General features: G+C 39.6%; 1 protein-coding gene across 1 annotated transcript in view; it reads left to right on the top strand.

The window, feature by feature from the left end:
• Window positions 1-14071, top strand: part of PCDH15 (protocadherin related 15) — a 1196276-nt gene that overhangs the window by 1099726 nt on the left and 82479 nt on the right. The window contains exon 30 of the mRNA XM_081104785.1: window positions 11768-11895. Within this exon, the coding sequence (XP_080960911.1) occupies window positions 11768-11895 (128 nt within the window). The remainder of the gene's footprint in view (window positions 1-11767; window positions 11896-14071) is intronic.

Consider the following 14071-nt stretch of genomic DNA (forward strand, 5'->3'; position numbering starts at 1 on the left):
TCAGCCTGGCCTACACTCTCTCCAATCTGGGACCCCTCGAAGGATGTCCTACTGCCGGTTTACAGGGATTAGGCCTAAAGCAGTAGTCGGACATCCCTCTTGCAATCTGGGACTGCTGGCTCCTAACCGCTCACCTGCCTGCCTGCCTGCCTGCCTGATTGCCCCTAACCACTTTGCCTGCTGGCCTGCTCACCCCCAACTGTGCCCCTGCTAGCCTGCTCACTCCAAACTGCCCCCCCCTGCTCTCCTGATCACCTCCAACTGACCCCCACTGATGGCCTGCTTGCCCCCAACTGGCCTCCATGCTGGTCTGCTTACCCCCAACAGCCCTGACCCCCACCACCCTGATCACCCACAACTTCCCTCCCCTGTTGGCCTCTAACCGTCTCTACCTTGGCCCCACCACCACGGCTTTGTCCAGAAGAATGTCCGGAAGGTCTCCTGGAAGGTCTCCCAGTCTAATTAGCATATTACCCTTTTATTAGTATAGATCAGCCATGGGTAAACTACGGCCCGCAGGCCGGATCCGGCCCATTTGAAATGAATAAAACTAAAAAAAAAAAAAAGACCGTGCCCTTTTATGTAATGATGTTTACTTTGAATTTATATTAGTTCACACAAACACTCCATCCATGCTTTTGTTCCGGCCCTCCGGTCCAGTTTAAGAACCCATTGTGGCCCTCGAGTCAAAAAGTTTGCCCACCCCTGGAATAGATAGAGGCCTGGTGCATGGGTGGGGGCCATCTGGTTTTCCCTGAAGGGTGTCCTGGATCAGGGTGGGGATTCCCTTGGGGCATGGGGCGGCCTGGGTGAGGGGCTTTTGGTGGTTTGCAGGCCAGCCACAACCCAATGGGGTGAGGGTCCCCGCTGGAGGGGGTGTGGCCAGCCTGGGTGAGGGGCTGAGGGCTCTTTTCAGGCTGACCACACCCCCTTCAGGGTGGGGGTCCTCACTGGGGTGCCTGGCCAGCCTGGGTGAGGGACTGATAGCTGTTTGCCGGCTGGCCACGGCCCCAGGCAACTCAGGCTCCCAGACCCTCCTAGAGCGGAGGTCACAGAGGCTGGAAGCAGGTATCTGGGATTTATTTATCTTCTATCATTAAAACTTTATAGCCTTGAGTGGAGCCCACAGCCGGCCAGGGCAGGCAGGAAGCTTGGCTTCCTCCATCGCTAGAGGCAATGCAAGCCTCCTGTTCACTCCAGCTCCATGGCCGCCGCCATCTTTGTTGGGTTTATTTGCATATTCGCTCCTGATTGCCTGGTGGACGTGGCTTGTGGGTGTAACAGAGGTATGGTCAATTTCCATGTTTCTCTTTTATTAAATAAGATTCCTCATGTTTCTCTTTAAATTCTTTGCATAATCAATGGTTGTATATTGGGACATGTTAGAAAAGCAAACCATAGGTTTCCATTGATAACAAGAACAGTGAGCAGAGGTGTTTTTCCCTCTGCTCCATGGACCAGAAGATTTAAGCAAAAGTGTGGAAAATTTATTACAAGCAAATTCAGACTCCGCTCATGGGGAGGGGGGGGCAATAATGTGCTGCCCGTTAAAGCCTTGTAGTCCATGGGGTATATATTTGCCACAAGCCTGCTCTGTGTCTACCTTTCGTCGTCACCGGATTGATTCCCTCATTGTTCTTGCCCAGCAACGGACCTGAACTACCCCTGTTTCTATGTGCTCTTTCTCTGTCCTATGCTGAACTTCTCCTGTTTCTATGCCTTTGTACACCTTGTTGCTGCAGGCCCTCCCTTGTTTTCCCATGCCTCCCGCTTTGAGTCCAGAAACATTTTATTATTTCTGCTTGGTTGGGTTCTGTGATTAATTGTAATTGCTCAAACTGCCATGTCTGCCCCTGCCTGTGTTCCACCTGCCTTTGTTTTCCACTGGACCCCTGCCCTATCTGTCTGCATTTCAAGTTAACCCTCTCACCATGACCCCTCTTCTTGGATTCAGTCAGGCTAGAATGGCTCATGGAATTTAGGAGAACACTTACATCTACCAGTTTATTATACAATAAAGATTATGATGAAGGATACAGATAAACAGCCAGATGCAGAGGTACAGAGGACTAGACTTGGAGAGTCCTAGTTCAGGAGCTCTGACCCATGGAGTTCAGGTGCAATACCCTCCTGGTAGGTGAACGTTTTCACCAACCTTGAAGCTCTTCAAACTTCTTATTGTAAGGGTTTTTATTAAGGCTTTACCACATAGGCATGATGGATTATGAACTCCATTTCTGGGTCTTTCCCCCACTTCAGAGAATGGGGTGTAGATCTGAGGATTCCAAGCTTCTATTCATGGCCTGTTCTTTCTGGTGACCAGCACTCATCCTGAAGCCCACAAAGAGCCACTTCATTAGAAAAAAGGAGATCTCTATGACCCAGGAAATTCCCAGGAATTTAGGAGCTCAATACCAGATGTTCCTAACACCCAGGAGATGATAAAGGTCTTAGAAGCTATGTATTAGAAACTGGGGTCACATACTAAATGTTAGAGCTGTTCTCCTAACACCCCTGTTTACAAGGGGTTTTAGGAGCTCTGTATCAGGAAATTATTATAGCATATGTACTTTTCTATATATATAAAACCCTAATATGCAAATAGACCGAACAGTGGAACAACCAAACAACTGGTCGCTATGACATGCCCTGACCACCAGGGGTGCGTGCGGAACATGGCAGGCATCGGCCGTGGTGGGATGGTGGAGCAGGTGAGCGGGGCACTAGACCAAGGCGGGGAGCCAGTCGCTGTCATTGGGGTGAGCTTCTGGTGATTACTGAAAATTCTTTGCTCCCACACACCGTGGTCCCACTGGGCGCTCACCTGGATCACACCTGCTGTTGGCACCCGGCGCCAACCCCAATTGCTTGGTGCCATCAGTGGGTGTGAGCAGCAGCTGTTGGACCCGATTGCCCCTTAGGGCTTCTCCACCTCTCCCTGCCCATGAGGGGCAATTGGGGCTGGCAGCCACCGCTCACACCCGCTGCTGGTTACAGCCCCACTTGCACCTGCTGCCAGCACAGGAGCCGCTGATCACACCCACTGCCAGTGCCGGCCCCACTCGCACTCGCATCCGCTGCTGGTGCCTGGCACTGGTCCCGATCACTCGGCGCCATCAGTGGTGCGAGCGGTGGCTGCCAGCCCCTGTCACCTCTGAGGGTTTCTCCACCTCTCCCTGCTCCTGAGGGGTGATCAGGGCAGCTGCCTCCATTTGCACCTGCTGCTGGCGCCAGCCCTAATTTCTCTGTGCCATCAGCGGTTGCAAGCGGGGCCAGCACCGTCAGCATGTGGGAGCAGCAGCAGCAGGAGCGGGACTGCCAGAAGACTGGACCAGAGCCACAGCCGGAGGGGCTAGGCAGGGACGAGTAGGATGGGCCAAGACCCGCCCTTGTGTCCACCGCAGCCTCGCGGCCCACAGTTCCTTTCAAGATGCACGAATTTGTGCACTGGGTCCCTAGTTTTATATATTTATCTAAATATACACTTAGAGTACTTATGTATATAAGTAATATATGTAAATACTCTAAAAATTACTTTTACATAGTTTGCTCACTACACAAATGTTTTGAAATAGCATGTATGCCAATACAATTTTTAATTTTTGTGGATAACAACTATAAATGCTTTAATTTGTATGGTGATAATAAGCACATACCTGTTTATTACAACATTTAGCCACCAAAATAATCTTATTGTTTTCAACAGGTTATAGATGACAAAGCAGGCCTTTGTTCTTATCCAAAAATCACTCAAAATATATCAAATGGACTTCTCATTTTGAATCCATGATGTTTCTACTTTGCCTCAAGTTCTCATGAAGGAGGAATCAAGGATGTTTTCAACAAGGGATATAGAGAATCACTTCTTTTGAGGAGTTTAAATTTTAAAACAGATTATCTACATAGTCTTTCAACCATTTTCCTAATGCAGTTGAGAAGTAGGCTTGCTTTCCCTGGCATTATTCTGTCATTCAATGTTCTCATACCCTAGAGCAGTGGTCAGCAAACCGCGGCTCGTGAGCCACATGTGTCTCTTTGGCCCCTTGAGTGTGGCTCTTCCACAAAATACTTCTGCGCATGGGCCACAAAGTTTCAATCGCACTGTACGTGCACACTCGCACGTGGTATTTTGTGGAAGAGCCACACTCAAGGGGCCAAAGAGCTGCATGTGGCTCGCGAGCCGCGGTTTGCCGAACACGGCCCTAGAGCATTTATAAAATTTATAAAACCTTAGAAATTCCCCAGTGAAATGATAGTTGTTCTAGTGTTTTTAGGCACAGAAGTATACCTAAACACCTAATACCTAAGTGTAAATAAAATGTAAATGAAACTTTTATGCTGGTTGACACAAACTGTCCTGGAACCCCCCATAAATCACAAACTTTAGAGAGGCGTATGGATTACATTGGATTTTTTAAATTACCCAAATTGAATAGAGGCCATAAAGTAAAATAATTAGGAGTATATGCTGCTAGATGTTTGGGTCTGAATCTTCTTAGTTGTATAATCTTAGACACATTGTTTAATCTCTCTAAGCTCCATTATGTGCATGAATAAAATGTGGGTAATCAATAACATGGTATTTTTTATGAGGATAATTGAAATACGGCACAGAAAGCACTTAGCTCAGGAACTTTTCAGTTATTAATTAATTAGTAGTATCATTGTATTAATCTTCCCAGGCTGCCATAACAAATATCATAGACTAGTTGGTTTAAACAGCAAAAATTTATTTTTTCACAGTTCTGGAGGTTAAAAGTCCAATATCTAGGTAATATCAGGATTCATATTTGATGATTCCTCTCCTTTTGGATGGCAGATGGCTGCCTTCTCACTGTGTCCTCACCCGGGGGAATGGGGAGAGAGAGAGAGAGAGACTGAGAGAAACAGAGAGTGGGAGGGAGACAAAGAGTACTAGCTATCTGGTTTATCTCCTTTTAAGGACACTAATCCTTTTGGATCAGGGCCCCCCCCCCTTATGAACTCATTTAACCTTAATTAAATGTTATAGTTTCAAAAAAGAAAAACATAAGGTTTCTTTCTGACTGTGTGTGTGTGTGTGTGTGTGTGTGTATGTGTTTACAGATATGTATGATAGTCAATATTGCCTGCCTACAGGCAACGTACCATTCCAAGGGGTAAGTTGCATTACCAAGACACAATCTTTTTGTTGTTGTTGGCTTGTTGCTGCATGAGATTTTTTTTTTTTTTTTGGTTGTTGTTATTTATATATTTTACCAATTTGTCAATCATTACTTCTATTTAAATAAAATAACTTTAGAGAAAAATATACTTCTGGTTTTAACAACATGTCAAAAACACAGTGTATTTAATGGCCTATTCAAACATTTTTTTCTCAGCTATAGTTCATTTTACAGTAAAATGATTCTTCTTAGGCTTGTAATGTCAGTGGAATAAATTTACATCAAATAGTATATAGTGCATGTCTGTTTTCCTCAAAGACTGTTGACTTTTTAAATTGAGTTCTATAAATTTGTAATCTTGCCATCTAAACAAAAGTGTGGATATTTAAAAGGAACTTTTAATATTTTTCCAACAGTATTTCATTACTATTTAAATTCTTTTATTTGTAGTAAAAATATACATGTTTTCTGCTACATTACTTGATAGTACCTATATAATATCCTATATGAAAACAACTGTCTTTGGTAAATCAGTGTTAGGAAATATTTTTTTAACGTTACATAGCATTGCTATTTTTTCTCCTTCTGATAATGATAAAAATAAAGATAATAATAATTATAATAATAATATTACTAATATTTTCTCTTATCTTGAGAGTCAGTCAGTAAGCTCTGAGTCACATTTGAAATGGTGAAGCCACCATGTATTTAATGCTTTCCATGTATTTGCTCATTTAATTTACTGTGTGATCACTAATTATTGAGAAGAAACCTTATAGCTCGGAATGGGTAAGTAACCTGTATGAGGTCATACAGTGTACACGGGGAATTCCTCGTCTTTGACCTAGGCCAGTGATGGCAAACCTATGACACGCAAACTCATTTTTTTGGTTGATTTTTCTTTGTTAAATGGCATTTAAATATATAAAATAAATATCAAAAATATTTAAGTAACTAACTATAAATCCTATAGCAAGGTCATGCTTATCTCACATGATACTTTCATTCTTAATCATTACTTTACAGAATCAGTCATTTATGTGGCATATACACTAGTGAAGAGGAAATTAACAATAGTAGAAATACCAAGAATATTCAAGGTGATTCCAAATAGTTCATAGATATGACATGGTTTCAGATTTAAATTTTCTTAATATTAACTTTTCTAAAAATCTGTTATCTTTAAGAGAGGTACTCTTGATCTGAACAACAACATATACTTGTTTGGATACTCTGATTTGTAAGTTATAAATATATGATCTCAATTTATGGGGATAAAATAGAATGATTCATTTTTAAGTAGAGACTGGGTGGCAGAATGGTGATGATTTCAGCCTAATTCAACATGTATTAAACACTAGGAGGAAATCACAGTGCTTCTAAAGAATGAATTTGTCAGTAAAGCATATAATAAAATAGCATAAAGGAAAAGCAGCATAAAAAGATGTGTGTGTGTGTTGGGGGGGGGGGTGGTGATTTAATGAGGAACTAACATCAACTCTTGACAACAGCAGAGTGCAAATGTAAGTTTGGTATACCAAGTTGTTTGAAAGTTCTCTGCAGTAGAATCATTGGAGAATGTATAGAACATTTACCATAATTATAATTCAAATATCTATTTAACAATAGGGCAAATAAGAATATAAAACAATAAGAAAAGCATAACCCTAAAATTCAAGGTTTTATAATCTTGTCTAGTGTATGCATTATAACCAGACTAAGCTCCTGTATTCCTAAATATAACAGCAAATACATATATGATGTATATATGCTAATAATAATTAGAGATGTAGTTGAAGTTCAAAACATTCAGATGGAGGGAATGTCCAGAGGAGAGGCCAGCAATCAGTGACAAGAGTGGAGGTAAACAGAATTGAGCCTCTGGCTTTAAATAATTTAGTCAAATCGTGATAACCAATATAGGATAAGATAATTTTAGCTAATTTTAATTGATTCTCACATTGAAGTCATGTGCATGCAGATGGCCTCAGGAGAGAATGTTGTTACTAGTATATATTATACAATCTTTACATTTAATTCCTCCAATCAATCTCTCTCTCTCTCTCTCTCTCTCTCTCTCTCTCTCTCTCTCTCCCTCTCCCTCTCCCTCTGCCTCTCCCTCTCCCTCTCCCTCTCCCTCTCCCTCTCCCTCTCCCTCTCCCTCTCCCTCTCCCTCTCCCTCTCCCTCTCTCTCTTATATTAACTTGGGGGTTTTCAAGGTTCTCAACCTCATCATTACTGACAGTCTGGGTCTGGGTAATTTTTTGGAGCTTGTCTAGTTCATTATGGGATGTTTCTCAGCATTCCTGGCCTCTACCTACTAATTTGCAATAGCCCTTCTCCTCACCTTCCCACCCTCTGCTGTTATTACTATGAAAAATATCTCCAATTGGGCAAAATCAGTCATGGTTGAGAGCCACTCCTTAGAATATTATTCAGAAAGTCTTTTTTTGAGAAGCTAATGCAATGTAGTCAGTAGGTTTGTCAAGTGAATAGAAGAAACTGATTGATCTAGAGCAGTGGTTCTCAACCTTCCTAATGCCGCGACCCTTTAATACAGTTCTTCATGTTGTGGTGACCCCCAATTTCATTGTTACAAATTGAACACAAAAAAGCATAGTGATTAATCACAAAAACAATATGTAATTATAAGTGTGTTTTCCGATGGTCTTAGGCGACCCCTGTGAAAGGGTCGTTCGACCCCCAAAGGGGCCGCGACCCACAGGTTGAGAACCACTGAAGAGTAATAGGGCTTTTGTAGGAAGAGAAAACTAACAGCAAAGAATTAATTATTAAAAGCAAAGGAGAGAAAAATATCAAAACTAAAGTTGGTCTTGAAAAACATAGAATCAAGTTAAATTAATACAATTTTTCACATCACTTACTCTTTTGAAGTGGGGCACCTTGTTTAGGATGTCTAAATAGTGTGGTGAAGGCCTGAGGTGGTGTGGGGGTAGAGAGAGTTAATGGGGGGACATCTATAAAGATGTCTTTATCAATAAAGATAAATTTAAAGTAATAATGATACAATAAAACAGAAGGGCTATCATTAGAAGATTTCTATTCGGACTGGTACTTCCTTTCCTGAGCCATACAGCTCAGCAGTTCTATTTTCTCTTTCTTTGAACTAATACATCCCTAGAAGGTATTTTATATTCCCTCACCTCAGGTTTACTTCTGGGACTTCTTGGCTCACTGGTGTTGCCCAAAGAAAATGTTCTCTCACAAAATTAAGGAAAACGAATGTCAACAGAGGAAGGGAACTGGGGTACAGTGCCCCCAAAAGCATAGAAAGATGCATTTGTCTTATAATCAAAATACTTGCTGAATAAATCTTTCACGCAGCGTGTAATTTTCTTTACCCTCCGTGGTTTCCCTTCCGATGTTTGCATTGTCTCACCCAACCGGAAGGGAGACAGTCAGGACATCGGGCTCTTCTGTTGTTCCTCCCACAATTTTCTTACACATTTTATCACCATCGTTTTCCTTCCCCCTTTCATTTTTCTTTTCTGTGTGTGCTTCATAACTGCCTAAAGTAATGGATATGACATCGCCAAAAAAGAATCTGCAAATACTCAAGGAGATAGAAAAGTTGATTCCCTTGCAGTGGTCAGCAAACTGCGGCTCACTAGCCACATGCGGCTCTTTGGCCCCTTGAGTGTGGCTCTTCCACAAAATACTGACTTCTTCGCATGGGCCACAAAATTTCCATCGCACTGTACACGTGCGCCCGCACGTGGTATTTTGTGGAAGAGCCACACTCAGGGGGCCACAGAGCCGCATGTGGCTCGCCAGCTGCAGTTTGCCAACCACTGCCTTAAAGGAATTTCAATTAGAGTTTCTTCCAAATTTTTGCCTCTGAAATAATTCAAGCTCAAACTTAGTGAAAGATCATGAAAAAGTTCTTAGTACTTACACACCTTTAGTGAAAGTGGTTGAACCAAGGAAATCTATAGTGCCATGCACACTGTATAATAATGAATAGAATATCTAAGTGAATGTGTTCTAGTGATTAAACTATAGGGGTATATTAAATTTTTTTTTTTTTGGCTGGCCAACACTTATTTTATATTTTCAGTTAGTAACATCCAAATCATCCCTAGCTATAGATGGTAAATTTGACAAAATTGTATATGTTTAAGATGTTCAGTATGATGATTTGGTATACACACACACACACACAATTACCACAATCAAATTAGTTAACACGTCTATCAATTCACATGGTTATTGCAGTGTGTGTGTGTGTGTGTGTGTGTGTGTGTGTGTGTGTGTGTGTAGAACATTTAAGATTTATTTTCTTAGCAGATTTCAAGTACACAATGCAGTATTATTAACTATAGTTACCATGGTATACATTAGATTCTCAGAATTTATTCATCTTATAACTGGAAGTTTGTACCTTTGACCAGAATCTCCTCATTTCCCATACTCCCAGCATCTGAGAGCCACCATTCTACTCTGTTTCTAGGAGTTCTGCTTCTTAATATTCTGCATATAAATAAGATCATACAGTACTTGTCTTTGGCTTATTTCTCTTAGCAGAATTCCCCCCCAGGTTCATTGGATAGCTATAGTGTTAATACATATTTATCTAGATGTTTCTGTAATTGATGACTTTAGAGATGTTTAATAACTGCTAAAATAATATTAAAATATTTTACTGCATTCTTCTGGAGTTTATAAAATGTACACATATGATATTTTATATAGCTTATAAGTATTGCTATAAATTACAACGCTGATTCTTACATTAGTTTTCCCAATACATAAGGAAATAATAGCTTTTTAAAAGATTTCCAAAAGCACAAATTGTTCCTAATGGTGTAATACTTTTATGCTGGGGCCTAACCTTCTTGGATCATTTTCTAAAGTGCCAGGAGAAAAGTAGGCAAGCTACAGAACATAAATCTCTTCCTTTACAGTGAGTTGAAAATAACCTTTACCTGTTCAGTACTGCAAATAGAGATCGTAGCTAATGTGGTCATTTATTAACAACATGAAAACAGCTACCGGAAAGGTGATATCGTTTAAGATTACTTTCCTTTAAAAATATTAAATTTAGAGCTGTTAGCTCCTCTGATTCTAGAGATGAACTCTGATTGTTGGTGGCTCACCAGGGTGTAATTCCGAGCCCTAGCGCTGGAGGATAGAGAAGCATAATCTGCCATTAGCCCTGTTCTCCGTTGACCTAGCACACTTTTTTTTTTCTCTTGATTCTAGCTCTCCCAGTTCAGGAATGGTGGGAAAAGACTAGTAGGAGAGAAAGTAAATGAGTAGCAGCAGGATAGGGGTAAAACCTTGGGGCTAACTCTCTTGTCTCTCTGATCACAGGGCAAGCAATAAGCAGCCTGTTTTAAATTCTCACTAAGATAATGCAGATTACTCATTCATTTACTCAACCAACACAGATATATTGTGCATTGGTGATGCACCCCCTGTGCTAGTAGATTGGTGTTAGTTATAATTAGGGATAGTACAAAGCAGTAATATTAGAGTGTCCCTGATAAATAGCTTATAGATCATATATTTGATCCTAATTGGAATGCATGAGAGTTCACTTAAGTAATACATCAGAATACATATGTAATTTGAATCTATTTTTTTTTTTTTTTTTGCAGAATGATTAGCCACTTATTCCTCGTTATACCTAGTTTGCAAAGGGTCATTCTTAAAATAGTGACAAGTGTTATACTTCTCATTAAAGGTGTGATGATTGCCCAGCCAGCGTGGCTCAGTTGGTTGAGTGTTGATCTACGAACCAGGAGGTCAAGGTTCAATTCAATTCCAGTCAGGGCACATGCCCGGGTTGCCGGCTTGATCCCCAGTTGGGGGCATGCAGGCAGCAGCTGATCAATGATTCTCTCTCATCATTGATGTTTCTATCTCTCTCCCTCTCCCCTCTTCTCTAAAATCAATACAAATATATTTTTTTAGAAATAATAATAAAGGTGTGATGATTGAGGGGGTAAGATTCTAATATTTGATAATGAAATATATTAAATATTTACTACTGCTTACATTACAAAACCTATCAGCTATGAGTTATATGGCAGTCATCTCTCCAACTGCATCTTTTGCAGTGAATGCTAGATAGCCTCTAATGCATGATAAAACTTGTTTTCCTTTTGCAGAAATAAGCACCATTGCTTACATTAAATCTAAAATAAAAATATTTATTTAATGTAAGTTAGAGTAATATCATTGCCAGTTCTATACTTAAGAATAAAAAAATGTATATTTTGTTTATGGCAGTTTCTATTATTTCACAAGGTGTTTATATATTTGTTCACTTTTGTGAAATTGATAATGTGTGTGAAGTCTTTGTAAACATGAACAGGTCAGTTGTTCCAATAAAATTAGCAGAATGCAATACTTTAGTGTCTATTAAATCAAATAAAATGAATTATCAGACCATACTAATTAAAAGAAATAGCAATAACTTAACATTATGTCTGAAGCATCATTATGGATTTTGTGGTATCAGGCATGTCACTTAGGAATTACTTTTTGATTTAAGTTGTTTCCATTGAGTCATAAAAAAAATAAAGTACAATAAGTATTTACTCCAGTGCATTTTTTCTAATAAGTAACCACTAATAAAAATGTATTATTTCTTATAGGCAATACAGCTAAGGTATATATTGAGATTCAGGATGAAAATGATCATCCCCCAGTGTTTCAGAAAAAATTCTACATTGGAGGTGTGTCTGAAGATGCAAGGATGTTTGATTCTGTGCTCAAAGTTAAGGTATGAACAAATTTATTAAGATACAGAACTAAAGTAAAAGCAAGGACTTTAAATTTCGCAAATAAATTAGAACCAATTTTTCATAGAAACTAAAACCATGTATGCATTAACTGAGTACTTATTCTGGTTTAAACAAAGTCTTTAACTTGGAGATATATTAGTTTAATTAGCCAAACTAAATACAGATTAATTAGGAGGCAAATACTAAGCACGTTTTTGCATTTTATTTTTACTACCCCCCAAAAAATACAATATTTATGATGTTTTACATTGAATAAGATATTAAAATGCATGTTTTTCTTCATAGATTTTTAATTGTCATTTTCTAATAGAAGAAATAATGTAATAAATTCTGAAATTATATTTCTGCAATAATTTTTAAATTCCACAATGCTACTTATATAAATGTAAAATAACACTGCTAATTTTAGTACTTTACCAAAAGTTTAAAAAACTTGGGTATGTCAGGAAAAATTATTTAGAATTTAAAAAATACAATGTCTAAAACTAAAGTTGATAGTTTTCCATTTTTCCTAATTATCAACTATGTTTAAAATTTTTTTAATGGTTGGCAGTACATGAACTCACAGTAGTGTAATTACTAAGAAATAAATTTATAAATATTACCTTGCATGGGGGAAAATGTTTAGAAACTATAACATTTTAGATTCTCCATTTCAGGCTTTTTATTTTTTTCTGGAAGTTCTTAGTAAAACAATTTTTAAAAATAGCCATTAACATACACACATTAAAATTAAAATTCCCTGAACAAGTCCAGCTGATTGCCTATAGTTTTACACATGAATACTTTGCCTTTATTCCCCTATTACCAGGAGGACCACAGCTGCTTCAGAGGCTAGAGAGGGTGGCAGGGCCGGACTGTCAGCGGCCATGGCTGCTGCGGGGCCCAGGGAGCAAGGCAGGGCCTGACTGGCTACGCAGGGGTGGGCGGCCTTGCGCGATTTTGAATCATACAATGGCCTTCTAGTCCAATATAAAGGGATTAATCTGCATGTGTACAGGGTTGGGAGTGGAAACTAGTAGCAGTGTTAGCAGACACAAATAGAAACCAACTAATGCATTACTTTCCAGGCAAGATTTGATAATGGCTTGAAACATGATAGTAGGCAGAGGAAATAGTGAGAAGGGAGTCAAATGATAGCCAAAAGAATTTGCTGATGGATTCTATGTGAGACACTAGAGAATAGAAAAGAAAAAAGAATGACAGGTTTTTGTTCTGAATAGGTCCCCATTGCTCCCCCATGACTAGGGTGGCAGAAATCAAGAGTGCATTTTTGGAGATTATATGTTGGTGAGGTTTTCTCAATATGCAAGCATAGTTCTTAACTAGGCAGTTGGAGAAATCATTGGCCAGGATGAAATTACCTAGAAAATGGGTGTAGATGGAAAAATCCAAAGACTATTTCCTGGGTACTCAGCACTTAGAGATCAGGTAGAGACGCATCAAAGGATACTGAGAATTCATTAGGAAAATGCAGAACCCATTCATCATGTAAAGAACAAGTGTGTTAAGAGAGGGAGTGGTCACCTGTCACATACTCCTGTGACTAGAATGTCCCCATGGATTTTTACATGACCACATATGATATTAATAATATATTGTAGTGGAGAAAAAAACAATAAGCCAAATGCTAAAATATTCCATTGATAAAGGGGATCATTAAAGAGGTCTGTGGCTGGCTGTAGAAGATAATTTAGTGGGTGATATAATCTGATGATGGCATTTGCTTCAGAGGAATTGGTAGACGTGGCAAAGGAAATGGAGTAATATTCTAGAAGAAGCAATCGAGAGACTGAAAGATACCATCTCTCTACTGCTAAGCTCTGTATTATGTAAAACATGTGAGCCACTGTTTGAGAAGCTGTAGAAAGCAGTGCCTTCTATGGGAGAGAGATGCTGGGTGAGAGGAATCAGAAAGCAACAGTAGTGCTTAGGGGATGTTGATGATGATGGTCTATGAATTCCAGAGGATCCTAGAGAAGGGAAGTTTGGCGGTAGAGGTAAGGTGAGGTGGGAAACTGAGTCATATAAGGATGTGTAAAGGGCTACATAAGAAGAAATATTCGGGTGATGAGCGATGTCTTTGAGTGGACACATGGATTTCTGAATGAAGAGTTATGAGGAAACAGTACGGGATAGAATGTCTCTCTAGTA

Source organism: Myotis nattereri (genome assembly GCF_964212035.1).
Source record: "Myotis nattereri genome assembly, chromosome: 13".
Classification (NCBI taxonomy): domain Eukaryota; kingdom Metazoa; phylum Chordata; class Mammalia; order Chiroptera; family Vespertilionidae; genus Myotis; species Myotis nattereri.